Raw genomic sequence first — 26486 nt, 5'->3', positions numbered from 1 at the left:
ACTGAATTTTGCCTCTATGTCGAAATAGCTTTTGAGAGGTTCTGCTTTGCTGGAGTCCCTTTCCTTCTGCACATCCTACAGCTGTGGTTCTTTACTTGCCTTCTCTATCTCTTGATGTTGGACTTTGAGTACATTCTAGTTAATAGGTGCTGCATGCAGTGAAGTTGCAGAAGCAAAATTTCACTCACTGAATCTGAACCAATGTTGTGCACAGGGAATGGGTTGTGACGCGAAGGGAATAACCTTACAGAGATTTAAAATAACAATAATCACAAGCTCTGTTGTCAAACTCAAGAGACCTAGTACTCAACTTGTGTGACATACTTTTAAAAGTCACAGAAGACTTGCTTCGAATAAAAAATAAATGTGGAATTAAAAAACAAAGCTGTTAACTTCCAAGCAATACCTAGGATGTGTTCATCTATTTCGTCTTCTAAAAGTCTAATCATGGTCTAAATAATGAAGGGTGGAAATAGCATTGAAGAATGAGGGCAATTTAAACTTTGTCCTTTTGTGGTGACATTTTTAGGTGTGGGAAAGTAGAACTTGTTTAACCAGCTCACTAACAATCGGCCTGATCCATTGCTAGAGAACTAGAATGCCTAGATTTTGAATTCTCTAGTTTTGAGAACTAGAATTTGCCTGGATGTTGTAAAGGCCATAGGGGGCATACATGATTTAATGTCATCTTATACTAAAAGCTTACTGATTCCTTGAAACACATGTATCTGCTTTCTTATTGGAAAATAACCTTCTCTGCCAGTAACTTGTAAGACTTGTTCTAAGTTTACTTTTTTTTTAAAAAAAAAATACCTGGTTGTAGAAAATGGAACCCTATGGAAGCAAAAGTTAATTCATCCAAATTATCATACCTGATATTGGAAGTAGACATGTACAACTTGAGAAGAGGCTCTTCATTTTATTTTTTGTAGCGCACTTTTGGTTCTGACAAGGATTTATGATAAAAAAAAAAGTGCAAATCTTCCTAGTTGCAAACTAGCGATCCTGTACCACCTGATTAACATGTTGTGGGCACCATTTCACCATTTCTTACTGCTTTTATTCTCTACAGGAAGCAAGCCAAGTTGAATGTGCTGGTAGACTGACTTAGCATGAGGGCAGCTGGTCTGATTTAGCATATCAGCTGTGAGCCTAGGCAAATAAAGAAATCTCTTAGTAAAGAAGACAAACTGGAACATAGAGAACACAAACAAGGTTTAAGAGAAGAAGCAAAACTCTGTGGAGCCAAATTGAAAATTTTCTGGCAAAAATTAAGCACACAGGGGGGAAAAAAAAAGTCTTCTTTGGAGTTGTTCCAAAATTTTGAGTCAGATGTTATTAATGTAGTTTTTGAAGAGGAAGCTAGTGTTATCTCTTTTTGTTCCTTAAAATATTTTTTGTTTTTTCAGGCGAAAAGCCAGTGGTCTTAGACGGTTGTGTTAAAGCACTGAAATTCAATTTTTGCAATGTTTAGAAAATTCACGTTTTTTTTCTCTGAGACTGTTCTTTGAATTCAGCATTTCTGCGCTAATAGTTTTGGGTCCTGCTAAATAATTGGTTTGAGCAAATTTATTATCTGGAGAGACACCTAATTCTAATCAAGGACACTTGGTTTTCTCCTAAGGAAAAATACAGATTTAAAACCTGAATATACCTAGACTTAAATCAACATGGTTTTGTGTCTTCTGAAGCCTTTTATCACCACAGCAGTCAGCAATGCTGATCTACATTCTACTGCCTTGTAATGTTCATGGCCACACAAGTCACGCGACCTGTCTTTAACAGTTGCACAGAATGTGTTGTATGAGCTGCCATCAAATCCAAAATGCATATCCGTATTCCTTTTGAATACCTTGTCTGAAATAAAGCCTAAGTTTCTCTGTCATCTTTTCTTTTTGCTGGCTCATGTTGTTTTGGACCTAGTACATTTACTTTAAACTTCTAAAATGAGCCATTTCACAGATTAACCTTTCTTGGCTTCAGCACCTTCTTCCAGAAGTGAAGACATGTCTGGTGGCTTCTGTTCTGAGTTGTGCCTGGCAGAGCTGGTAAGTGCCCCCTCTTGTCTTTTGCCTACATTCAGAACCAGGTGTTCACTGCTAATCAATAATTAACTCTTTGTTTGCCCAGGAAAGTCCTTTCACCCTGCACTAAACAAAGTATGCGTGCTGGACCATTGTGCATTGATTTGTGTGTTTGAGAGAGAGAGAGATATGTTAGGGCATTATTAGCAACCAATTCATTAATTGTTTTACAACTTTTTCTTCTCCATCATGGCTGCCTCTCAGTCACTATAATATAATTGTTAAAATCAGCCATCAGGATATAGCCACCTGCTAGTATTTAGGATAGCATTTGTGATGAAGCAGGAGCAGAACCAAATTTATGGTGGGTCCTAATCTATAATTTGCAGAAAGCTGCAAATCACCACTTTCCAGCTCTTTAAAGGTTGTCTTTTCTTAATAACTCAGACTTAGTCTAAAAGTTGCTTCTTGTTAAAAAACTGGCAATCTCAGTTAGTTTTGAAGGTCAGCCTTAGAGCAGTAGTGTGAATATACTTCTAATTCACATGTAGCATAACAGGGACTGGGACCATAATTACTGGGTGTCAGAACAGACAGTAATCTTCCCCAGTTAAAAGATGCAGAACAGATTTGAGTTTTAAAAATACTGCTTATGTTTCTGTTTCCATGTTTTCTTTTCATTTGGTGTTTTGCTATCAGTACATCCCAAAGGTTCTGCTTAGTTTGGGGAATAACATTGTTCGTTGTGCTGTCAAAACTGTCTCTGCAGAATAGACTTGATCTACGCTCCTCCACACATGATTTTTGCCCTCAAGATCTTTTGATGTTGCAGGTGAACAAATGGAAATTATGGGTAAGCAATCAGTATAAAATATGAAATTTGCTGCATAAGCAGTGTGGTAAAGTAGAAGCAGCTAAGATCATGGCTATATATATGAATAGGTAATAAAGTTGCATTGCCTTGGAAGACTTCACCCTGAGGAATGTGTTCTATAGTCGCTTGTCATGTGAGTAATAGCAACAGCTTGCATGCAACCATTGACTAAAAAACTTGCATGTGTTAGATTTTCATCATGTTAGAGGATATAATTGCATATATGAGAAATTAATGGTCAAGTGAAAAGGAACAAGATCTTTATTAATAATGATTTTCAGAACACTGTGAAATTTGCCAAAACCTTGAGGAGACAACATGATGTGATAGCTTAAGGTGAAGAAAAGAGGGGGGGAAAAAAACAGGCTGTCCCAGATAATTTCAGGCAGCTTAATCTTACATTGGTCCTAAGAGGTGAGGGAAAATGAGAAAATAAGGGAGTAGGCAATATCAGACTTTTTGTTCTTAAATGAAGAAAGAAAAGAAGGGTAATACATGCTAATCAGTGAGGCTTAATGGAGAATGCGTCTGGTGTAACTTGATACACTTCTTTAAAACTCAGTATTATTAGCCACCCTTGTAAAAGTAATTTCACTGATGTAATGCATTTTTAATTCCATTTACCATTTAATTGGTACTGCATGATTCATTGGCTAAGGAATTTGAGAAATACAACCCACAAATTCATCAAAATGGGTAAAACAAATGTAATTAACTGATGTCAGTTTTGAGGATTCCCAGCTCACAGTCACATAGCAAGGGGTTTTAAGCAGGCATTCTGAGTGCTGAATTTTAGCCTGCAATATTTTAGCCGTTAGAGGGAAGAATGAAGTATTAGAAACCTGTAATGGAACATTCAAATTCAAACAGTTCGTGAAACAGAATTATAGGAAGGCTTGTTTAAAATGCATTTTAGTTTCATCTCCTCAGCCTAAGAATACAAGAACGTCTTCAAGTCCCTGTATTGGAAGGAGCTTTAGGAACACAGTTGTAAAGCTCAGTGGTGGAGATTGGATTCAAACATAGATCAGATTCTGTTTTGATAAAGATGTATGATATATTCTGTATGCTTCTGTATGAATGTTGAAGACCTGAAGATGAGACAAGATAACTTTAAAAGTGAAGGTGGTTTAGGCTTATCAGTGTGTCAGACATTTCACCAGCTGCTTCCCATCATTTCTGAATTGAAGGAAAGAATTGTCCAACTGCCCAGAGATTTCTTTCATAAAACCTCAGTTATAGGTGTTTTCACACCAACTATCAAACTCTTAAGCACCAGCATTGAAGCATATCCTGAGCATATCCTGAGCCAGAGATGAGATTGGAACCAGAGTAGAAATGAGACAAATACTATAGAGCTACAGAATTACTACAGAAGTAATTTACCAAGGATTATGGTAAGTTCTTTAATCAAAACCGTAATCAGTTAGTATTGAAATACTATTGGACTGTGTTTACCTGAGATATTTTCTTCAATATCAGTGCACATGTTCTGGTGCAATTTAGTTGTTGTTGTATTCTGTTTTTTTTCTTTTCATGCATAATATAGGGCATAGTGGCTCATGGAAACAAGTGATAAACTCCGTGCAGATACAGTAGGAGGCAATTTAAGTTCAATTTGCTGCTTTGAAACTGTTTCATGATGTCTATAGTCTTATGCTATCCAAGTGATCATGATTGTTTTCAGGTTTAGGAACCAAACTACTATTCTGAAGTTTGCTACAGTATTTGGCTATTGGTGGTCATTTTTTTTCCAGTCATCTTCTCTGTTTCTTCTAAAGCCATGTGGTACCATATCATTTGAACAGAACTAAGTAAGTTGCCAGTTAGACCACTCTGCTGTTGAACAGTGTATCAAACCTATAATTGACCAGGTTTTCTTATCACGTATTCTAGAGAAGTGTTCTTATTTTTGTCTGAATCTGGAGTGAAATTATTCTGGTGTGGAGGCTTAGGTAGTATTTTCGTTAAAACATTAACAAAACATTAATTGAAACAATTCTTGTGATCCATCTGTGAAAAAAGATAGGTAGGGATTTTTCTTTTTTTCTGGTAATCTCAGTGTATGGAAAACATACTTGGCAATTTTCTTGTTTCAACAAATTTCTCAGCGCTGGCAAAAGCAAGGAAACATTTTTGGTGATACAGTTGACATCGGTAATTAGCTTATCAAAAGGTATTTTCCTTACCATTTATTTTTATGTAAGTGTCAACAGATCCTAATCAAGACTAGATTAGAAGGATTCTGACTACAGGCAAGTCTTCAGGCTGACCTGTTAGCTGCCACTGAGAAGCCCATTCGTTATCCATTACCTGAGATATTTGAGAGTGTAGTGGGAACCAAACTGAAGCCAACAACATGTTTGGAAAGGTTACTGACTTACTCCTATGAGTATACACTATGTGGTGTTCTGAACTAGATTTGAGCAAGATTTAGCTCTGCACCCACTTTTAGTCCCCACACCTAATCCCTAAGCATTTTGCTTTCTAAGTGGGAATGGTTTCTTAGGAGATGAAGCACCTAACTGGGGAATTTCCATCAGTGCCAGCTGTATGCTGGGTTTCCATTTTCTGGGAAGACAGAATATATGCCCCCCTTTGTCCTAACCATGCAAGTTAAACATCCTGGAATTGTAAGTAATCTAAGTAAAATATTTTGTGCCTCTGATACCCTGCTGCTTCAGTAGACAATGACCCATCCACAGTCTGTAGTGGGGCTGAAGCTGCTTCTCCTTGGTGTTTGTCTCTCACAGAAGATGGTGTGGAGGAGGGGAAGGAAGGTAGTTTAAATAGTTTATCTCTATTGGATCTCTGTCAGTAAGGGGAGGAGGAGGTGAAGAGCAATGACCTGAGCATAGCAAATGCTCTTACCCTCTTGCATCACAATTATTTCATTTCTGAGGGGAAGTTAGAAGCAGCTGCTGCAATAAAAGTAGCAGTTTCTGCCTCATCTTCCAGAGCAGCATCAGCAGGCATCTGTACCATGACACTCCACTGCATGCGTCTTTTTCTCTTGCTTCTGCTTCGTTCATGGTGGCCAGACTCAGAGAAGCATGTGGTGGGAGCTACGAAGGTCAGGGAGCACTATATAGCTGCACAGATCACTAGCTGGACCTACAAACTGAAATCTGAGGAGAAGTCCAGGTAACAAAGTACAGGATAAGAAGGATGAAACTAGTCCTGTCTTGTGACTGAAAGTGTTTTGGTTTTCCTGTCCCCTGTGGAATTTTAGAGCCTGGGAGGACTTTAGAGCCTCATCTGTTGACTTCAGAGGAACTTCCATGGCTTTAAACAGAATAATCTGGAGGCAGTGAAATATTAAGAGTTCCTTTTTATTTACTTCATTAGTGGATAGAAGTACTTCTATGCTTTCAGCGTACTCCTGCGAAGTATGTTCCGGGGCTTACTTTTGTCATCTTCTGCGTGGGTTGATGTTTGTTGATCGTTTTTCTTAATATAATTATTTTAGGTATGTGGGATTTGGGCAATGTTAAGTTGAATCATGGTTTTGCAAGATTTCAAAACCTTCAGAATTTGCTGAAGGAATAAATATGTTCCAATTTGGATACTATCACTTTCACTTAAATCAGAGCCTGATGAACTTTGGAACAAGCTGTGTTATTTCTGAGTTGTTCAGTAGATTTTGTGAAATGTCTGTCCCAAGTTCTGCCAAGTAAATGCTGTAGGATCAAGCATTGCTATACTTCATTAAGGAAAATTAGTAATTTGGATGTAATTTAGAGTTCTGATTAAATTAGGGTTCATTCTTATGCTGTGTTTGCTATAGTCACCATATTCAGCTTTTATTTGATTATAAAGTGGCATGTGCAGGTTACTTATTCTCCTACATTGAAAGGAGTATTTGGATACTACTGCATTTTTTATATTGGTGGATGTCTTGTTTTCTTTATTTTATTTTTTTGTTTCTGTTTTTTTTTAAGTATGTTTATGTTAAGTATGTATGACATTTCTGGATGTCATGGAAGGGACATTTCCAGCTCAGATTTAGACTGTCTATTCTTTTTTCAAAACTTAATTAAAACAAAGTTCTATGATTTCTAAAACTCCTCTTGGAAGTTTATATATCCAATATAAGCATAATGTCAAACTGGCAAGACACAAGAAAACAGGATTTAGATGTAGGAATTTGAAGCCAATGTCGACCCAGGCATGTGAATTTAGTAGAACTGATTTCTCATCTGCACTGGGTGCCTGAGTATAAGCATCGGCTGTTGTTTTGTTAAATGTCATGTTGTTGATTAGTCTGTTTTTGTAGAGACCCACAAGACTGTCTCAAACTTCAGCTGAAATACTCTGTGATTAGCTAGGGTTTTTCATACGCAGTGCCTCTTGAGATCTCTCACATAAGTATTTATAGCAAGTCGCATCCCAAATGGGTCTGATGAACTTTGTAGAGCTTACAGAAATTTAACTAAAAAAATAAATACAAAAAAACCAACCAAACAAACTAAACAAAAAAAACCCAACACAGATACTCACAAAGGAAGATCTAATGGCTTGGATCCCAAAGGCATTTGAATATGTAAGTTGCTCTGAATGCAGTAGAAGCTGAATGTCCAAATGCACTGCAAGAATCTGATACTTTACTGCTTTTGTTTCTAAATAACTGAAGAGAGACTGAAAAGAAAATAGGCTCTTCCTGAACTATTTCCTTAATTTTCCAATCCTACAGGCTAAAAAAGGACACTCAGCTTCTCTGAGCGTTAGTTGTCTTATTTTTGTAAAGATTTACTTGTTACTATGTCCAGGTGATAATTATAAGACAATTCAGAGCCAAGTGAAAATGTAATATCTGTATGTGCTGCATTGCTGCTGTTTGCCAAAGTTATGTAACTAGACCTGCTTGCGTAGTCTGAGATTTCCGAAGTGTCAGCTAGCTATGTATCTTGTTCCTTCTCGCTATTCAGTTGGCGTTGTATATCTCCATAGCCTTATTTGCATAATCTAGTGAACATTTCCACATTAGGGCAGCACTTGTCACTGAAGGTTATGGATCAAGTCCTCCTCTTAGAGTGAAACGAAATGTTATCTGTGGCTTTAAAGCAAGGGGAATGGAGTGAAACATGAGCTGCTTCTGCCTGACATTTCTGTTGTGAGAGTGAGGCAGAGGGATTTACAAAAGATCTCTACAAAAAGAGATCTCCCTCTTATAGACCCTGGATGTCACTGTTCTTTCTGCCCAGCCTCTCCATGGTTGAGCAGCCCTTCAGCTCCCCGCCGTCAAATGTGCCCCTATCACAGAAAAATCAAGTGGAATTACTGTTGGATCCAGTCATCATGTGTACTATAAGAAATCAACCAATAAATGTGAAATGAGATGCAGGGTATTACCTCTGTGGCTCTCTTCTCATCTTTTCCATTCGAGAGGTGGTATGTGTTGGCTTCCTCTTGCTTGCCTAAAAAAAGTTTCGAAGAAAACATTGTGTGGTTCACTGGTTGCCCAATTGATTTATATAACAAGATGAAAGACGCAGTATTTCTCAGAAAGCAATTTTCTGACTTGCTGTGAGATCCTTAGTTGTTGTCAGGGGGCAGGTTTGTGCTTGTGTCCAAGGTCACTGCTGCTGCAGGAGCTTGCTGTTAATGCTGTTGTAAAATTAAAAGTTGAAGTGTGGAAGTGGGTAAGATTAGAATTTCATGTTTCTGTCACTGTGTTTGGCCAGATGCTTTCTAAGTTAAGCATGGTCAAAGCATCTTCCTCTATATCTTAAATGGACAAAACAAAGACATCTTCATTGCAGAATTAAAAGGACTTCTAGAAATCACCAGCAAAATCAGGGGTAAACTGCTAGGTACTGAAATTAAATGTCTAATATGAAATGGCCAAGCTCAGGAACCTCATAGATTCAGTAGACTAAGAGGGAGATGGGAAGACCCTACAAAGAGTTGAACTGTGTTCCTTGCCTTCAGCAAAATGTGCAAGTGATTAACTGTAATTCCAGGATTCATTTTCTAAGATATCTGTTAAACAGCAATGGCATCTCTGGAATCTGTGTCCTTTTAACTATATATTTTTTTAACTCTTTTGGTTTCAGATTGGAACATTCAGATCTTGTGTTTAAGAAAATTTCCTACAGAGAATATGAAGAGGATTTTAAAAAAGAAAAGCCAGCAAATGTATTTGCAGGTAAACACAAGGGAAATGTTCTGAGTATTTTTGCTTGTTGTTATAAAGCCAGTAACAAGCTAAGGAGGCTTGTATTTTTGTATCCATTGTTTTGCACATAAACCAAACAGGCACAGATGACTAGGTCTCTGCGGTGCACTATTTCAAAGGCCACAGAGAGGCTGGGGCACTGTACTGTCTGCAAATTAATTGCATGGTACAAAGTTATTCCTTTTGTTTTCAGCATCTGATGAGACTTCCCATTCACATTTAGACTTGTATGGCACAGTGACAGTGATAATACTATAAATTCACATGGAAAGAGACTTAAGACCTGAGTTTTAATGTTTTCAATAGATCAGTGGAAAAGAAAAGCTGTGAAGTTGAATATGAAAGATGTCCCCTTGCCTTTGCATTTGTTATGGCTTGAATACACCTTAAATGGATGGAGATAAGTTCTCATACTTATGCCATACATAATGGTGCTTCTGTTCTGATACTTATGCAGAGTACTTATGTAGTCTGTCTGCACTTCAAGTTAATAAATGAAATCATAGAGTCATAAGATGGTTTGGGTTGGAAGGGACCTTAAAGATCATCCAGTTCCAACCTCCCATTCAACTAGGCTGCTCAAAGCCTCATTCAGCTTGGCCCTGAACATCTCCGGGGATGGGGCATCCACAGCTTCCCTGGGCAACCTGTGCCAGTGCCTCACCACCCTAACAGGAAAAAATTTATTCCTAATGTCTAATCTAAATCTGCCCTCTTTTAGCTTAAACCCATTACCCCTCATCGCTGCAGTTATCATGATAAAGAGCCCCTCCCCAGCTTTCCCGTAGCCTCATTTAAGGCTGCTCTGAGGTCTCTCCTGAGCCTTCTCTTCTCCAGGCTGAACAATCCCAAGTCTCTCAGCCTGAAATAACTTCAGATATTAGATGTTCAGATTTAGATTTCAAAGTCAATGTGTTGATGATATGAAATTGTTACAAGCTGCCCAACAGGTCTAGTCTAGATATGATTCCTTCTAGATTTGTTTAGCAGGTTTTTTCTATTGCTTATTTCACAACATGGGGAGTAGGGATACAAGCCTCTCTTGAAACCTTTAGCAGGATATGCCTCAAGAAATTTGTAACATGGAACTGGTTATTTATTTAGATAACATTTGGGAACTGAAAGATCTGTGATTTCTGGCATTGAGAGTGCTACTCCAAGAAATGTGCTTCAATGCCTTTCTCTAAACTCTTAATAAAATATCTGCCTTCCTCAAACTGCTTAATTAAATTGTAATTGAAGGATTCCTAGAAAGTCCGAATGAACCTCAACCTGAATCTTTTGATAAATTTTCTGTACCTGGAAATAACTTCTTTTTTTCCAAATCTACAATTTGTCTGTGATTTTTAAGTCGTAGTTGTTGGACGTACTATTTATAACATTCCTGACTATGAGCTGCAGTTTTTAAATCCCCTTGTGCCTTTTTACTGGTAAGACTTCATTACAGTGGTATTACTTTCTCTGCCTGTATTAATTTTGCAACTTGTACTTTCAGAGCTCACGTTCACTAATGAGGGGAAAGAACTTTTTGTTTCACCAAGCATTAAGTTTTGCTCACATTTTCCTCTCTCTGTCTTGAATAACTACAGGACTTCTGGGACCAACACTGCATGCTGAAGTGGGAGATACGTTAGTTGTTCACCTTAAGAATATGGCTGACAAGCCAGTTAGTATTCACCCCCAAGGCGTACTTTACAACAAAAATGCAGAAGGTAAATACTATAAAAACTCCATGTTCATTTACTTGTAGACTATAGCATGAAATATTGAGAGAGGCCCAGACCATGTTCAGGATATGTGACACAAATATCTGTTGATCCTGGATTAATACTTCACATCCATTACCTCCTTTCTTGTTCTAATGAGTGTTATCTGACACGCACAGTCTTCTGACCTGCCTGCTAATATTGTTTCACAGAATTACAGAGTGCTTGAGTTTGGAAAGCACGTCCAGAGGTCGTCTGGTCCAACCTCCATGAAATTGCAAAATATTATATTTCAGGACATGAAAACTCTTTAATACAGGTGCTAAAAAAAAATTTCCAAGTCCTTTGCAATATTGTACATGAAGGTGTTATTGGTAGAGGCAGTTAATAGCGCTGATCATGTTGTGATGCTTAGCATTTTGTGCTCAGCTTTGTGATGTTTTGCTGCTGGAACTATCATGAGACTGACAAAAAGGGATATGAACTGTGACCAAACTGACAGTTAAATGTCTGCAGTAGCACAGAGTGAGTTTGATTGCCCATGCTCCTTGGATTGGCCTGCTCTGAATGCTGAGCCAAAGCTCTGCCATTTGATTTACACATTTGTTAAAGGCTTTGTTTGTTGTGTCAGTACAAAAAGAGTTTGGCAACCCCATCTCATGGAGTTGAACAGAATATGTTATTGGAAGTGATAGGCAGTTCAGTTTGACTCTCTTATTAATGTGCCTTAGGATTTTGATTCTTGGGTCCCCTTCATCATATTGCAGCTTTGTTGGATGTGGTGGGCATAGATGTGAGCAGTTACTGCCATCTGGATATGCTGTGCCCGAAAGGTCTGAGCCAGCAAGGCAATGCTAGCCTGTGCAATGGCTTTATGAAAGGGAATTGGAAAGCTGACACAGCCGGTTGTATTCTTCCATGGAGTATCACTGAACACAGGCTCAAGCTTGTTGCCTACCTAACTCTAGTTAGACTGATGAAGAGCCCCACCTTCTGGCAGTGATGACAATTGTAGGAAATCTTTAATCTGTAAAAAACGGGATGGTGGAATAGCTACTCTCCCCTGTGCTGCTCTCTGCAATGTGAGTGGGATCATGAGTTCTCTCTTTGAAGCTGAAGTATCCTACAGGCAAGACACAAACCAAGCTTTTGGAATTCATTGTAAGAGGACATTCCAGATGATATAATTGCTCTTTGTCGTCATGCCACTCTAATGACTCTTTATTTTCGCAGGCTCCCTTTATGATGACAGAACATCATCTGTAGAAAAACGAGATGATGCTGTACTTCCAGGCCAGATCTACACATATGTGTGGGATATAACAGAAGAAGTTGGTCCAAGAGAAGATGACCTTCCTTGTCTTACTTATACATATTATTCTCATGAGAACATGGCAATGGATTTTAACTCTGGTCTGATCGGAGCACTGCTTATCTGTAAGAAAGGTAACAAAATGCTTTAAAACTACCATAAGGTAATATAGTTTCATTTCTTCATAAAGTTAAGGTTGTATGATAACGAGGGAAGACAGACTATTTTTTTTTTTATCTGCAGCATAAAGTAAATGGTTTTCAACATCTTTTTTTCAGATGTTGACGTTTTTAAATGCCAGTTTTCATGCAGTTCCAGACAGAGAACACTACAAATAGATATATTAGCCTGTACTGGTTGCATTTACGGTTGCTTAACTGCTAAAAATATGACCTGAAATTTCCTGTCTTAGAATAAATGTTTTTTTAAACTTCATTCTAAATGGTTCAGCCATTCCAGAAAATAAGGGAGAACAGAATTGTTTTACTGATGCCTTTTAAAGGCTGTCTGATCAAGAGGCTGTAGTACACCCTCCTGTAACTAGGATTTGAAATCACAGACCAGTCTGTCTTTTGCTAGTCATTTGAAAATGTGGCCAAATTTGAACACATGAGAAATCTTTGAAAATTGCTTCACATGTGATCAGAAACTTGAGATTTTAGCAGTGTGAGTTACTGAATTCTGTGTTCACTAATATGAAATCGTGTCTTGTAGGGCTTCTAAATAACTGCTAGGTACTTGCCACTGATTTGAGGGAAGTTTGAAACAGCATAGCATTGTGTAAGCTACATGCACTGCTTGCCGGTCCCTTAAATGCTAAATTTTTTTCAAGTTATATATCACTCTTTTAGAGAGAGCTCTGAATTTAGTTTGCTTCTTTTTCCCTGTAGTTTGAGTCAAACGTTTAATGTGGACTGCAGACTGCATGGACCTGGATCTTGAAGCTTTCCTGAAAGTAAACCTAAAATTGGTTCAGTGTGGGCTGTACAAGAGCACTCTTCTCACTGATCGATATCTGTTTAGTTGCAGAACACACCTCCTCGTGTCACCTGAAAGGAGTGACATTAATTATGTTCCTCCTGAAGTTTTTTGAGAATTAATGCTTTTAGTATTATCTAGGGCTTGTTATTTTCCCAATTTTCTTGTTTGCTTTCTCTGTGTTCTTGTATATGGGTGCATTTTGTGGCATATTGGTGGAGTTAATCTGAGCAAATGCCTTGGAGTTACTTGCTTTCCATCCTTCTCAGCCTTCTCAAATTTGTGCACATATGGTGGGCTTGAGTTGGATATGAGTTTGGAATGGATTGGTTTGGTGACTACCTTCAAGACAATTTGAGCATATGTTTATAGCTAGAGCAAGACAAATGTCTAGCTACTCACATTTTTAAGATTTCATAGAATGGTTTGGGTTGGAAGGGACCTTAAAGATCATCCAGTTCCACCCCCCCACCATAGGTAGGGACACCTCCGACCAGACCAGGCTGCCCAAGGCCCCATCCAACCTGGCCTTGAACACCTCCAGGGGTGGGGGAGCCACAGCTTCCCCGGGTGACCTGTGCCAGTGCCTCACCACTCTCATTGTGAAGAAATTCTTCCTTATGTCTTGTCTGTTGTCCAGTTTATACCCATTCACCTAGTCCTATCACTACAAGCCTTTGTAAACAGTCCCTCCCTAACTTTTTTCAGGTTTTGGAAGGTTGCTATAAGGTCTGCTTGGAGCCTTCTCTTCTCCAGGCTGAACAATCCCAACTCTCTCAGCCTGTCCTGTATGGGAAGTGCTCCAGCCCTCTGATCATCTTTTTAGCCCTCCTCTGGACCTGTTCCAACAGTTTCCTACCCTTCTTATGTTGAGGATCCAGAACTAGACATAGTACTCCAGATGAGGTCTCACAAGAGCAGAATAGAGGGGCAGAATCGCCTCCCTTGCTGTGCTGGCCACGGTTCTTTTGATGCAGCCCAGGATACAGTTGGCCTGGGCTGCAAGCACACATTGTTGGCTCAGGGTTTCTTTGACTGGTCACTGCCTGTGATAGGTGTGCAACACACCTGTTTATTTTGTCTGTGTTTTTGTTAAGTTTCTTCACAGCAGCTCATACAGTGCTGGTTTTGGATTTGTGACTAGATAGTGTGCATTAATGCATCCATGTTTTAGCTGTTGCTCAACAGTGCTTGCGCAGTGTCAAGGTTTTAATTATTTCTGCTCAGACCTCCACAGCTATAGTAGGCTGGAGGTAGGTGAGAGGTTGGGAGGGGACGCAGCCGGACAAATGAGCCAAATCGACCAACAGGATATTTCCAACCATTTAATGTCATTCTCAGCAGTAAAACTGGAGATTGAAGAAGCAGTGTGGGGGCAATAAGGGTGTTGACTTCCGAGGTGGCTGTTCCTGAGAGACTGGCTGGGCATGAATCTGCTTGTGAGAGAGAAGTGATTTCCTTTGTGTTGTTTGGAGTTGTTCCACTTTTTCCTTCACCTGTGGAATCATCTCTATCACCCCCCAAAGATTTTTCACTTTTGTTCGTCTTGCTCTCTCCCCTGTTCTACTGGGAGCAGGAAAACACTGAGGTGGCTGCGTGGGTGCTTGGCTGTTGGCTGGGGTCAGCCCACCACAGTCTGGCACATTAAGAGCAGCATAGGTGGTATCACCTAGGCAGGTTATAAAAGTGGACTTGTGAGTTAAAGCACTGACTGAATATTCTTTGTGTGACAAGCAGATAAGTTCCTCTGATCTGAGACTTCTGCACAGGAAAACAGGACTTTGTAGTTTCTTATAGACAAAAAGGATTACATTAAAGATAACTACTTCCACTTCAGTATCATCGCTAAAGCAGAATAATCAGCAAGCTCCCAAACTTTAAGTCCCTGCGGTTTGAAGGAGCATCTATTTTAGTCTTATGTTATGTATTGCAAGTAGCAAATGCAAGTTTTTGATGTGAGCAATCTACAGAAAGAATCAGTAAAATCATGCCAGTTCTGTGTTGCATGTCCGGAACAAAGTCTACTTGATGATAGAAATCACAGCTCTATCACAAACTCATTTAGATGGTTTCTTATAACTAAACCAAGTCATCAGTATTTATCAAAGTCTTTTGTATATAAAGTTTTTTTGCCGAGTGCTGTTTTATACTTCTTAAAGGGGCTGATGACCTCAGTGTAATGCTTGAAAAGGCAGTTTCATACTGCAAGTGACTCTCCCACTATGCCTTGCAGGGAGAGCCCAGTGACTGGCTGTGAACTGAATGCTGTTTGACACTCCGATTTGTTGAGGTGGTCCCTACAACACGTTGCCAGAAGTGTCTGATATTTACTGACTTTTGATTTTTGTGGTTACCCAACCCAAAAGTATTTTCAGAGATAATATCACTTTGTGAGCATTCTTAAGACCTTGTTTTGGTCAGGCTCAGTCAGTATATGCTAACACTTGAAGCAAGCTCACGAAATACACATTAATGCCACTACAGTAAACTGCTTCTGCTTCAAATTAGGACCTGGTTTTTTTTCTTTCTTCTTCATAGGAAGCCTAAATGAGGATGGGTCACAGAAACTTTTTGACAAGGAGTATGTACTAATGTTTGGTGTGTTTGATGAAAACAAGAGTTGGCAAAGATCAGCATCAGTCAAGTACACAATTAATGGCTATACAGATGGAACCTTACCAGGTACTGTTCAAGTTTACATGAAATTAAATTTACATTGATGAAGGTTGAAGATTGAATATTACCTTTGTTTGCTTTTTATGCAAGAGAAAAGGAATATGGAGGAATGGGATACAGCTTTTTTAGAACATGTCTGTAAGCATCTAAATTCCAGAAGAGAAACTGTCCTGCTGGAGGGAAGTTGTGCCGTGTTGCTAATAAAAATAACAAGATTACTTCTAAGCAGAGTTCTGCTCTAAGAATAGGATTGGTGACTTTAAAAAAAATAAGAAATCTCTTTTTTTTTTTTTTTTTTTACTCAGCTGATTGGGAGAGTGTTATGTGGTTAAGTGAACTGCTGGTTTTACAGCACATACAACATAGTAGGTGAAGAACTCCTCCTGCTCCTGGAGGTAGAATGTCGTTACCATTAAATTAGACAACTAAGTGGGAAGACTAGGAAGGTGGTAATGGGGCTCTTCTGTTGCTAGTGTGTTTCTCTTGTTCTCCTGAGGAACTACTTTCAGACCTCCGTCTAGTCCACTAAGCAAATAGAAAAGACTGTTTCAGGCAGGGATTTTTTAAACAAATATTGGATAGGGTAGTTACTGTCAGTAGATATAACCTTATTCTTTAGGCTGAGCCCTTGCCTTCCCCCTCCCCTCCCCAACAGAGAAGCTTTCCGAAAGAGGCTACTGGTTTACTTCCTTCTTCCTCAGCTCACTGAAAGTCAGGTTGTCACTTGCGCATAAGATTTAAACACTTACCTTCTGCTAGATTTTGGTATCTGTTCCATTTACAAGCTTCTGAAACTTCTTGTTGCAAATACTGATCTCAGGAGTCAGGTTATTATTTTTCTGTTGATGTTGTGAGCAGAGATTCACTTCAGACCTAATGTGCGTTGGGAACTTGCATGATTTGCTTGTATTATGAACCCTACTCTCATTTCTCTTTCAGATTTAGAGGCTTGTGCATATGACAACATTAGCTGGCATTTGATAGGAATGAGTTCCAAGCCAGAAATTTTCTCCATTCATATCAATGGCCAGTCCATGGAGCAAAGACATCGCCGAGTTTCTACTGTTAACCTAGTGGGAGGAGCATCAACCACAGTAAATATGACAGTGAGCAAGGAAGGAAGGTGGCTGATATCTTCTCTTGTCCAAAAGCACCTGCAAGGTAAGGAAGCATCTTTTTATTAGGCAACTGTTGAGCTCTCCTTCTCTTCTTTATGCCCCAAATGACCCCCACTGTTTTGCAGTGGTACAGTTACTGTGTTTCAGATGGTTGCCATTTCACTAAGAAAACACTAGAGAACAGGACATGGAATGAGGGGTGCGTGATGAACTAAAAGGCATTCTTATCTGCAGCATTACTGCAGATAAGTGCAGGTCACAGAGCAACAGTTGTTATCACATTTGCCTAACACGAGAAAGGTCCCTGGTTCAAAACCAAGCAGAAAAATGCATTTAAATACGCTTTTGAGAAGGGAAGGCTCCAGGGAGACTTTATAGCAGCCTTCCAGTACTGAAAAGGGGCTACAGGAAAGATGAGGGACAGACATTTTAGCAAGACTTGTTGTGACAGGACAAGGAGTAATGGCTTTTAAACTAAGGGAGGGTAGATTTAGACTGGATATAAGGAAGAAATTTTTTACAATGAAGGTGGTGCAACACTGGCACAGGTTGCCCAGGGAGGCACCATCCCTGGAAACTTTCAAGGTCAGGTTGGATGGGGCTCTGAGCAACCTGGGTGAGTTAAAGATGTCCTTGCTTCTGCAGGGGGCGTTGAACCAAAGGACCTGTAAATGTTGCTTCCAATCCAAAGTGTTCTGAGATTCTAAGATACTCCAACTTATATAAGTCTCTATGAGGTGTTCAGATAAACACCATTATAAAATGAGTAAGGAACCACCTGTTTCCTGAGAAACGGAGGACTTTGAGCTAAGAATCGCTCAATCTGATGAAAATACTTGCTGTTTGTCATTTGAAAGTGGGTATCTCTCAGCAGTGATCGGAATGATGTTTTAGAGAATGAGAGAAATGTGTCTCTTACAGGGGCTGGAAGACCTGTTTTGAAAATAACCGAGCTGTTCAGCTGGTATTTTCAAAGAAGGCTAGTTAAGAGAGTTTCTGTATTCCATTTGATTAATATGGGCTCTTCGGAATGTTCCTAGGCTATACATATATGTCATAGAATCGTAGAAAGGTTTAGATTGGAAGGGACCCTAAAGATCATATAGTTTCAACCCCCCTGCGATGAGCAGGGACATTCCACCAGACCAGGCTGCCCAAGGCCCCATCCGACTTGGCCTTAGACACCTCCAGGGATGGAACATCCACATCCATTCCCCGGGCAACTCGTGCCAGTGCCTCACCACCCTCACTGTGAAGAATTTCTTCCTTATGTCCAGTCTAACTCTGCCCCTCTCCAGTTTATACCCATTGCCCCTCATACTATCACTGCAAGCCTTTGTAAACAGTCCCTCCTCAGCTTTCTTGTAGGCCCCATTCAGGTCTGTATGGATGCAGCCTTTTCAAGGCTGAAAGTATGGCAGTCAGATGAATGAATGCTTGGAGGCAGCCATAGCTAAAGAATTGAGAAATGCAGTTGAAATTGTTTATAAAACACAAAATCACCATAGTACTGTTTCTTCTCAATTAGCTGGAATGCATGGTTACCTCACTATAAGAGACTGTGGGAACAAAGAGGTAAAGAAGAGCCATCTCTCCTATAAAGAGCGTCTTATGGTCAAAAGCTGGGAATATTTCATTGCTGCAGAAGAAGTTACTTGGGATTATGCTCCAAGTATTCCAGACAGCCTTGACAGGTAAAACAATACCTTTTTAACATCATATAGAGTGTTAACATGGAATCACAAAATAATTTGTGTTGGAGAGGACCTCTGGAGATTCTCACCCAAGCTCCTACTCAGTTCCTTACCCTGTGTAGGGTTATAGTTTCGTATACCTCATTAGGATGTGGTCTTCATTTAACTCTTAAGTATTCCTTCTTCTTTGGTATGATTTACTTCCCTTCTCATTTGCTCTTGAACAAACACAACAACAGAACAACACAGAACAAACTTTTATATCTTTCCCTGCTGGTTCTACGTCATCATCGAACCACCTCAGTGCTCTGATTTTTCCTATTTTGCTCCAAATGACAAAGTTTATCTCCATTTAGTAACTTTTTCTGAAGGACGAGTGGCCAGAACAAACATGTTACTCTATTTCCCAGCATTTATCCAGTTTTTGTTCTCAGCATTGACTATTCTAATGTTTTTAAACCGGAGTGTAATGATAAATATTATATGGTGCTTGACTGGGATTAAGATTATCCGTTGCTGTCTCTCCTGGAGTCTTTGCTACTGTAAGCAAGTTGTTTATTTTTTTTTCTATGCTCTATTCCTTTGTAAAAGGAGAGCAGTGATTTCTGCTTTCTCATCTTGAAAATGTAGCTGCTGCTTCAGTTTGTTTGTTTCTTGCATGTGTAGCCTATTAATTCAGTGTAAACTCTGATACTAATTGGTCATATGTGATACTAAAACACAAATAATGGTTCAAGCTTCTTACCTAATTTAGGTTAGAATTAAAGGTGAAGGTCCTTAGGTTTTTAGGGTTTGGATTTCTTTCCAAGCAGTAAGTTTTCTACCAGTTGCTTGAGTACTAATTTTGTATTTTGATAGATGTCACTTTTCAAGTTTTTTGATCCTTTGTCTTTTCCTTTACTTTTAAGACAATATAAAGCTCAGCACTTGGACAACTTCTCAAATCTCATTGGTAAAAAGTATAAAAAGGCCATTTTTAGGCAATATACTGATGCCAGCTTCACCAAGCGTCTGGAAAATCCTCGTCCCAAGGAAACTGGAATCTTAGGCCCTGTTATCAGAGCTCAACTCAATGACAAAGTCAAGGTAAGTAACGTGAATTCAGAGGTTATTTATACTATAGCATAATTTTATGTTGGGCAGAGATACAAAAGAACTAGTTTCGTTTGGGGTTTTTTTATCAAAAAATATAGCTAATAAATATTTACAGCTTATAGATACTGTCCCTGTTAAAAGGTATGATCACAACTGATAGTGTTTAGCTTAAATTTTTGAGTAGTCTCTCTACAGTTTCCATGATTGTGCCTTACTTTACAACATAAACACCCTTTGTTTGCACTCTTTGTAAAGTATATTGATATGTTGACACAGGTCCAAAACGAAAAAAAGCTAGACACGTGGACTTCTGAGGAAATTTGAGGCCAGACTTTGAGCTCCTCATTCCTTATGTTGTTTTTTCTGGCTGTTTTAGGTAATGGCATGCAATTTTCATAGTTCAGTGGTTTTTTTTTTTCCTTGGAGTTATCAAATGAAACTACAAAGCACTTGTGTTACAAGCCTGTCTTGTTGTCTTATCCACTTGCCTTTCTGTTGTCACTTGACGAGGCACACCAAGTTTCATGACCTTTCCACCATGACTCTGATTTCAATCTTAGCATGTTTCTTCTTTTTTTCTGTTTTCATCAAGCGTAGGCAGGACATTTTACTGTTTCCTCACGTATTTGGGTCCTGGAATCCAGGAGATTTGTTTTAAAATCTGTTTAAATTCATTTTCTCCTGTATTGAAAGATCTGAAGAACTTTAGTCAATAACTTCATAGTCTCTGAGCTAGCATGTGCCTAGTTGCTGGAAGAACAAGTCATCTTTTTAGATTTTTGAGAGACCAGGCATAAGAAGGTGAACTTCACTCAATGGGCTCTATGAAGTGCAGCAGCAGGGTACCAGCAGCATGTAGATTGCAGGTTTTATAGAATCATACAATCGTAGAATGGTTTGGTTTGGAAGGGACCTTAAATCATAGAATCACCAGGTTGGAAAGGACCCACTGGATCATCGAGTCCAACCATTCCTAACACTCCCTTAAACCATGTCCTTAAGCACTTCATCCACCCTTTCCTTAAACACCTCCAGGGAAGGCGACTCGACCACCTCCCTGGGCAGCCTGTTCCAGTGCCCGATGACTCTTTCCGTGAAGAATTTTTTTCTGATATCCAGCCTGAACCTCCCCTGGTGGAGCTTCAGGCCATTCCCTCTTGTCCTGTCCCCTGTCACTTAGGAGAAGAGGCCAGCTTCCTCCTCTCCACAACCTCCTTTCAGGTAGTTGTAGAGAGTAATAAGGTCTCCCCTCAGCCTCCTCTTCTCAAGGCTAAACAACCCCAGCTCTCTCAGCCGCTCCTCATAAGACTTGTTCTCCAGCCCCCTCACCAGCTTCGTTCCTCTACTTTGGACACTCTCCAGAGCCTCAACATCCTTCTTGTGGTGAGGGGCCCACAATTGAACACAGTACTCAAGGTGCGGTCTCACCAGTGATGAGTACAGAGGGAGAATAACCTTCCTGGACCTGCTGGTCACACCGTTTCTGATACAAGTCAAGATGCCATTGGCCTTCTTGGCCACCTGGGCACACTGCTGGCTCATGTTCAGTCGGCTGTCAACCAACACCCCCAGGTCCTTCTCTTCCGTGCAGCTTTCTAGCCACTCTTCCCCCAGTCTGTAGCACTGCACAGGGTTGTTGTGCCCCAAGTGCAGGACCCGGCATTTGGCGTTGTTGAACCTCATGCCATTGGTCTCAGCCCAGCGGTCCAGCCTGTTCAGATCCCTTTGCAGAGCCTCCCTACCCTCCAGCAGATCCACACTTCCACCCAGCTTAGTGTCCTCCGCAAACTTGCTGAGGATGCACTCAATGCCTTCATCCAGGTCATTGATAAAAGACATTGAACAGGGCTGGACCCAGTACCGAGCCCTGAGGAACCCCACTTGTAACTGGCCTCCAGCTGGAGTTAACTCCATTGACCACCACTCTCTGGGCCCGGCCATCCAACCAGTTTTCAACCCAGGAGAGTGTGCGCCTGTCCAGGCCAGAGGCTGACAGTTTCTGAAGCAGAATGCTGTGAGAAAATGTGTCAAAGACTTTACTGAAGTCCAAGAAGACTACATCCACAGCCTTTCCCCCATGCAGTGGTCGAGTCATTTTGTCATAGAAGGTGATCAGGTTAGTTTGGCAAGATCTGCCCTTTATAAACCCATGTTGACTGGGCCTGATCACCCGGTTCTCTTGCATGTGCTTCATGATAGCACTAAAGATTACCTGTTCAATGACTTTCCCCGGCACTGAGGTCAGACTGACAGGCCTGTAGTTCCCCAGATCCTCTCTGCAACCCTTCTTGTAGATGGGCACAACATCAGCCAGCCTCCAGTCCAGTGGAACTTCCCCAGTCAGCCAGGACCGCTGGAAGATGATAGAAAGGGGTTTGGAAAGCACATCCGCCAGCTCCTTCAATACTCTTGGGTGGATCCCATCCGGCCCCGTAGACTTGTAGGTGTTCTAGCTGGGCAAGAAAGTCTCTGACCACCTCCTCTTGGATCATGGGAGCCTCATTCTGCTCCTCTAACTCCTGGGTTTATACACAGAGGGAACAACTTTCGTTGCTATTAAAGACTGAGGCAAAGAAGGCATTAAGTACCTCAGCCTTGTCCTTATCCCCTGTCACTGTTATTCCTTCTGCATCCAATAGGGACTGAATATTCTCCCGAGTCCTCCTTTTCTTGTTTATGTATTTGTAGAAAGATTTTTTTTATTATCTTTCACAGACTTGGCCAATTTGATTTCTAGTTGGGCCTTAGCCCTCCTGATGTTTTCCCTTCACCATCTCACTTCCTCCCTGTAGTCCACCCAAGACACCTGCCCCTTCCTCCACAGCTCATAGATCTTCTTCTTCTTTTTGATGCATCTCAAGATCTCCCTGCTCAACCAAGCTGGCTTTTTCCCCTGCTGGCTCCTTTTCTGGAACATAGGGATGGCTTGCTCTTCAGCTGCTAGGATTGCATTTTTTAAGAGCGCCCAGCCCTCGTGAGCTAAAAGATCAACCAGTTCTGACTCCTCTGTAATGGGCAGGGAGACCTGACACTCAACCAGGCTGTTTAAAGCCTCATCCAACCTGGCCTTGAACACCTCCAGGAACAGGGTGTCCACAGCTTCCCTGGGCAACCTGTGCCAGTGCCTCACCACCCCCATTGTGAAGAATTTCTTCCTAATGTCTAATCCAAATCTTCCCCTCTCCAGTTTAAAGTTATAATCAAACAATATTTAAGACACCCCTTTTCCTTTCCAGCACTTCCCAGGCTCAAACTAGGCAAATTCTACTGTGGTTGAAACTGTTATGTATTCAGACAAAGATACATTGAATACTAAATTCTTTTTATTTGCCTGTTAATACAGGTTGTATTCAAAAATAAGGCAAGCCGACCCTACAGCATTTACTTCCATGGAGTGACACTTTCAAAGAGTGCAGAAGGAGCTGATTATCCTCTGGATCCCACAGGTGAGAAACTTGTGAATTACATTTTACGTACCACTAATGGTAATGGAGGGTCTCATTGCTTTGAAAGAGATGCTGTGGCTAGGAATGTTCGTGACCAGGAAAACTGAGTTCCTTGCTCTGCCTCAGCTGACCTGTTGTGTTGCCTTGTAGAGAAACCAAGATATTATCTGCAAAGCATGGACAAATACCCTTTTCAGGTGTCTTAGTTTTCTGTTCTTGTTTGTTGAACTTCAGTTATCTGAGAGATACTTTGAAATGGCGTAACTGCACCAATTTCATTAAGGTTCAGCCTCGTGTTATACAAAGATCTAGCTCTAAGTTTGTATCACTACTGTTCTCCTTCTTTATTTTTCCCTAGGCAATGATACCCAGAGCAAAGGAATTGAACCAGGGAAGACATACACTTATGAATGGACCATTGCCAAAACAGATCAACCCACTGCGCATGATGCACAATGTATTACAAGGCTGTATCATAGTGCTGTAGATATTGAGAGAGATATAGCCTCTGGACTGATTGGCCCACTTCTGATCTGTAAAAGTGAAGCATTGACACAAAAGGGTGTGCAGGTAACATGTTTGGCAGCTTCTTAGAGACAGATTTTGCGCAAATATTACTTGATCTACAGTGAATTTGGTTTTGCTCTCCTTAGAAGTATGTCATGTAGTGAGCAATTAAACCAACGGGCTGCTGAAGAAATGACTTGAAGAAACAGTCCTCTAGCTGTCTATAATGGTAGAGGAATTGCATTCTGATTTTTTTTTTTTTTTTGTAGCAAGAACAGCATTTCAACAAAAGGTCAGCCTAATTTGAAAGTCTATTTCTAGACTTGATAGTAAGCTTTCTTGCTGCTATTAGACCTTCCACTCTAAACACGTTCAGATCTGATCTGGTGCCTTTCTGTAACAGATGTAACTTAACAGGGTCTGCCAATTTTAGGCATCACTGAATCCAGGGCAGCCCAAACAGCGTGGGAGAGTTCTAGGAGATTGGTTCTCTTTGCCATCTATTGAAATCTTGCTTGGCAAAGACTTGAGCATTACTGGGAAAAAAAAATGTAAAAAGCTTGTGCTCAGGTCAAACCAAGAGCCTGGTCCTTTCAGTGAGAGCCTAGTCATATAACCCCTGCAGGCAAGCAGTGCTAGCGGCTTGCTCAGTGCTCTGCCACGGGTTGGTTGCAGTAATAGGAGTGTGAACTCAAAGTTTTGATCCCCTACTCCCTTTCACAGAGTCCTTGGATCATGCTTAGCACAACTTTGGTGAAGCTTATATTGCTTACATAATAAGTAAGAAAGATAGTGGAATTGAGTCCTTAATACGTATCTCTGCTCATAAAATATAACTGATGTGCTGATTTGTTTTTCAGAAAAAGGCGGATGGGGAGCAGCAGGCAATGTTTGCTGTGTTCGATGAAAATAAGAGCTGGTACCTAGAGGATAACATCAAGGAATACTGCAGCACCCCTGCCAGTGTTAAAAGGGATGATGCCAAGTTCTATAACTCAAACATAATGCACAGTGAGTGAGCTATCAAGCTTAATGTTATGAAAGTTCATATGAACCTGCGCATTTAGCAATTACTTGTTCTCAGACGTAGTGCAATCAGGGAATTCTCTACAGAGTCAGTAAATTTCTAACCATGCCAGGTAGCAGTGTAGAGAAAAATGCAATATTTTAGGGACTAGGCTGGCTTTGGACCCTGAAGCAGAGGCAAGGGTTATTTAACTTTGCCACAGCAAACTGATGACTTGGAGAGGTTCAAGAGCTGGAATCTCCGAGGCAATTGTGGTTTTGGCCTTGTGTCAACCTCTTCTCAGGTGCAAATGCAAGTCCAGTTCAGTGGACTGACATTAAAGAACAGGACATTGAAACATCTGACTTTAAAAATATTGAGACCGCTTTTATTTTGCTTTCCTTATAGCAATAAATGGCTATGTGTCCGACAGCAGTGAAATCCTTGGATTTTGCCAGGATAGTGTGGTTCAGTGGCACTTCTCCAGTGTTGGCACTCATGATGAGATTGTCTCTGTTCGCCTTTCTGGGCACTCTTTTCTGTATCAAGGGAAGTATGAAGACGTGTTGAATCTTTTCCCCATGAGTGGAGAATCGGTCACAGTGGAAATGGATAATGTTGGTAAGTAGGAAAACTGTAGTGTCTGACAGCTCTTCTAAGGCATTGTTTTCATTCTCCATTCAATAACGACACCTAGCTATGAAAGAAAGCTTTTCAGATAAACAGAGTGCTGGAAAATCTTGAATCATTCCTCAGTGCAACCGATGAGTGTGGAGTTTTGTTTACTACACAGACTTAGCTCTTAGCGTAAATGTATGCTATACTGAGGCTCATTTTGTTGGGTTTTTGTTGGTTTGGGTTTTCCTCCATTCCCAATTAGTATTGGGGTTACCAATGATGATTTTAAAGGCAATTTTAAGATTATCCTTGGAAACATTCCAGTATCAACTCCATTGTATGATTCCCAATCTTGCCACGTGTTTGTCCATCCTAAGTTACCTAAAATGGGCCAAGACTGTCAAATTATGCTAGTCATTTTTGGACAAAGTGGCTACCCCTCACCTTGGGCTTGTGGTCATTTAGCAGCAATGAAGTCTGCCTGACTGAACTGGATCACTGGTTCATCGGTATACGTCGCAATGTCTAGCTAGGGTTAATACCGTATCTTGAAAAGGTGATGCTAGAACCCATGTGGTCCTCACTTACAGAATTACCTGTGAAAGGATAGATATTCTTCCTCGTTGAAGGCTGGGAGTCCACAGTGATCGTCCTAAAATCCCACAGGGCTTCTAGGTATACTTATCCTATTTAAAATACCAGTATGGTTTTGTGTCTTTTATCTATTTAAATAACAAAGTTTTTATGTCCTCAAAGTTTTTATTTGGTGATTGCAGAGCATCAAAACCTTGTAAGTTAAAAAATTTTATTGTATGTTAAGTGTTGGGTTTTTTTGTTCAAGACTAGGGAATCATTAAAACTCCATCACACTTCATGGAAACCTCCCCAGTAATCAAGTTGTACTTTTGCTTGATTTTTGGCATGCAATCTGTTCTCTTCATTTAAGGCATGTTTTGTTTTGTCAATTTACTGTTGTTAGTTCTTACAGCTATGCAAGTCCCTTCAAACTCTGATAAATACAGAAATATTGTATGTGACCTTTTTAATAACAGACTGGTTTTCTCAAGCTCTGTTAGTTCTGTCTATCCTATCATTTCTGCTAGTTCCAAAAGCAAGCTGTAGCAAGCAAAGAGCTTGGGTGATGCTGTTTGGGAAGCAGATGGTGTTGTGTTCTCTGCAATTCCAAGTTTCAAATGGAGAACTTCTCTTCTGGCTAGATTTTGGGGGAATTGTTAAAACCTTTGAATTCATCTA

The 26486-nt window shown here is 40.2% G+C and overlaps 1 protein-coding gene across 1 annotated transcript in view; it reads left to right on the top strand.

Annotated features, from left to right (window-relative positions):
* The first annotated feature begins 5573 nt into the window (after positions 1–5573).
* Positions 5574–26486, top strand: part of F5 (coagulation factor V) — a 38151-nt gene continuing 17238 nt past the window's right edge. Inside the window, 13 exon segments of the mRNA XM_009557028.2 lie at positions 5574–5642; positions 5645–6042; positions 8955–9046; positions 10666–10788; positions 12016–12228; positions 15611–15754; positions 16688–16909; positions 18395–18560; positions 19469–19646; positions 22999–23101; positions 23460–23671; positions 24469–24619; positions 25023–25235. Of these exon segments, the coding sequence (XP_009555323.2) occupies positions 5589–5642; positions 5645–6042; positions 8955–9046; positions 10666–10788; positions 12016–12228; positions 15611–15754; positions 16688–16909; positions 18395–18560; positions 19469–19646; positions 22999–23101; positions 23460–23671; positions 24469–24619; positions 25023–25235 (2269 nt within the window). The 5' untranslated portion in view covers positions 5574–5588.

The sequence above is a fragment of the Cuculus canorus genome, chromosome 1 (genome assembly GCF_017976375.1).
Source record: "Cuculus canorus isolate bCucCan1 chromosome 1, bCucCan1.pri, whole genome shotgun sequence".
Lineage (NCBI taxonomy): Eukaryota > Metazoa > Chordata > Aves > Cuculiformes > Cuculidae > Cuculus > Cuculus canorus.
This window is presented reverse-complemented; position numbering and strand designations above follow the sequence as displayed.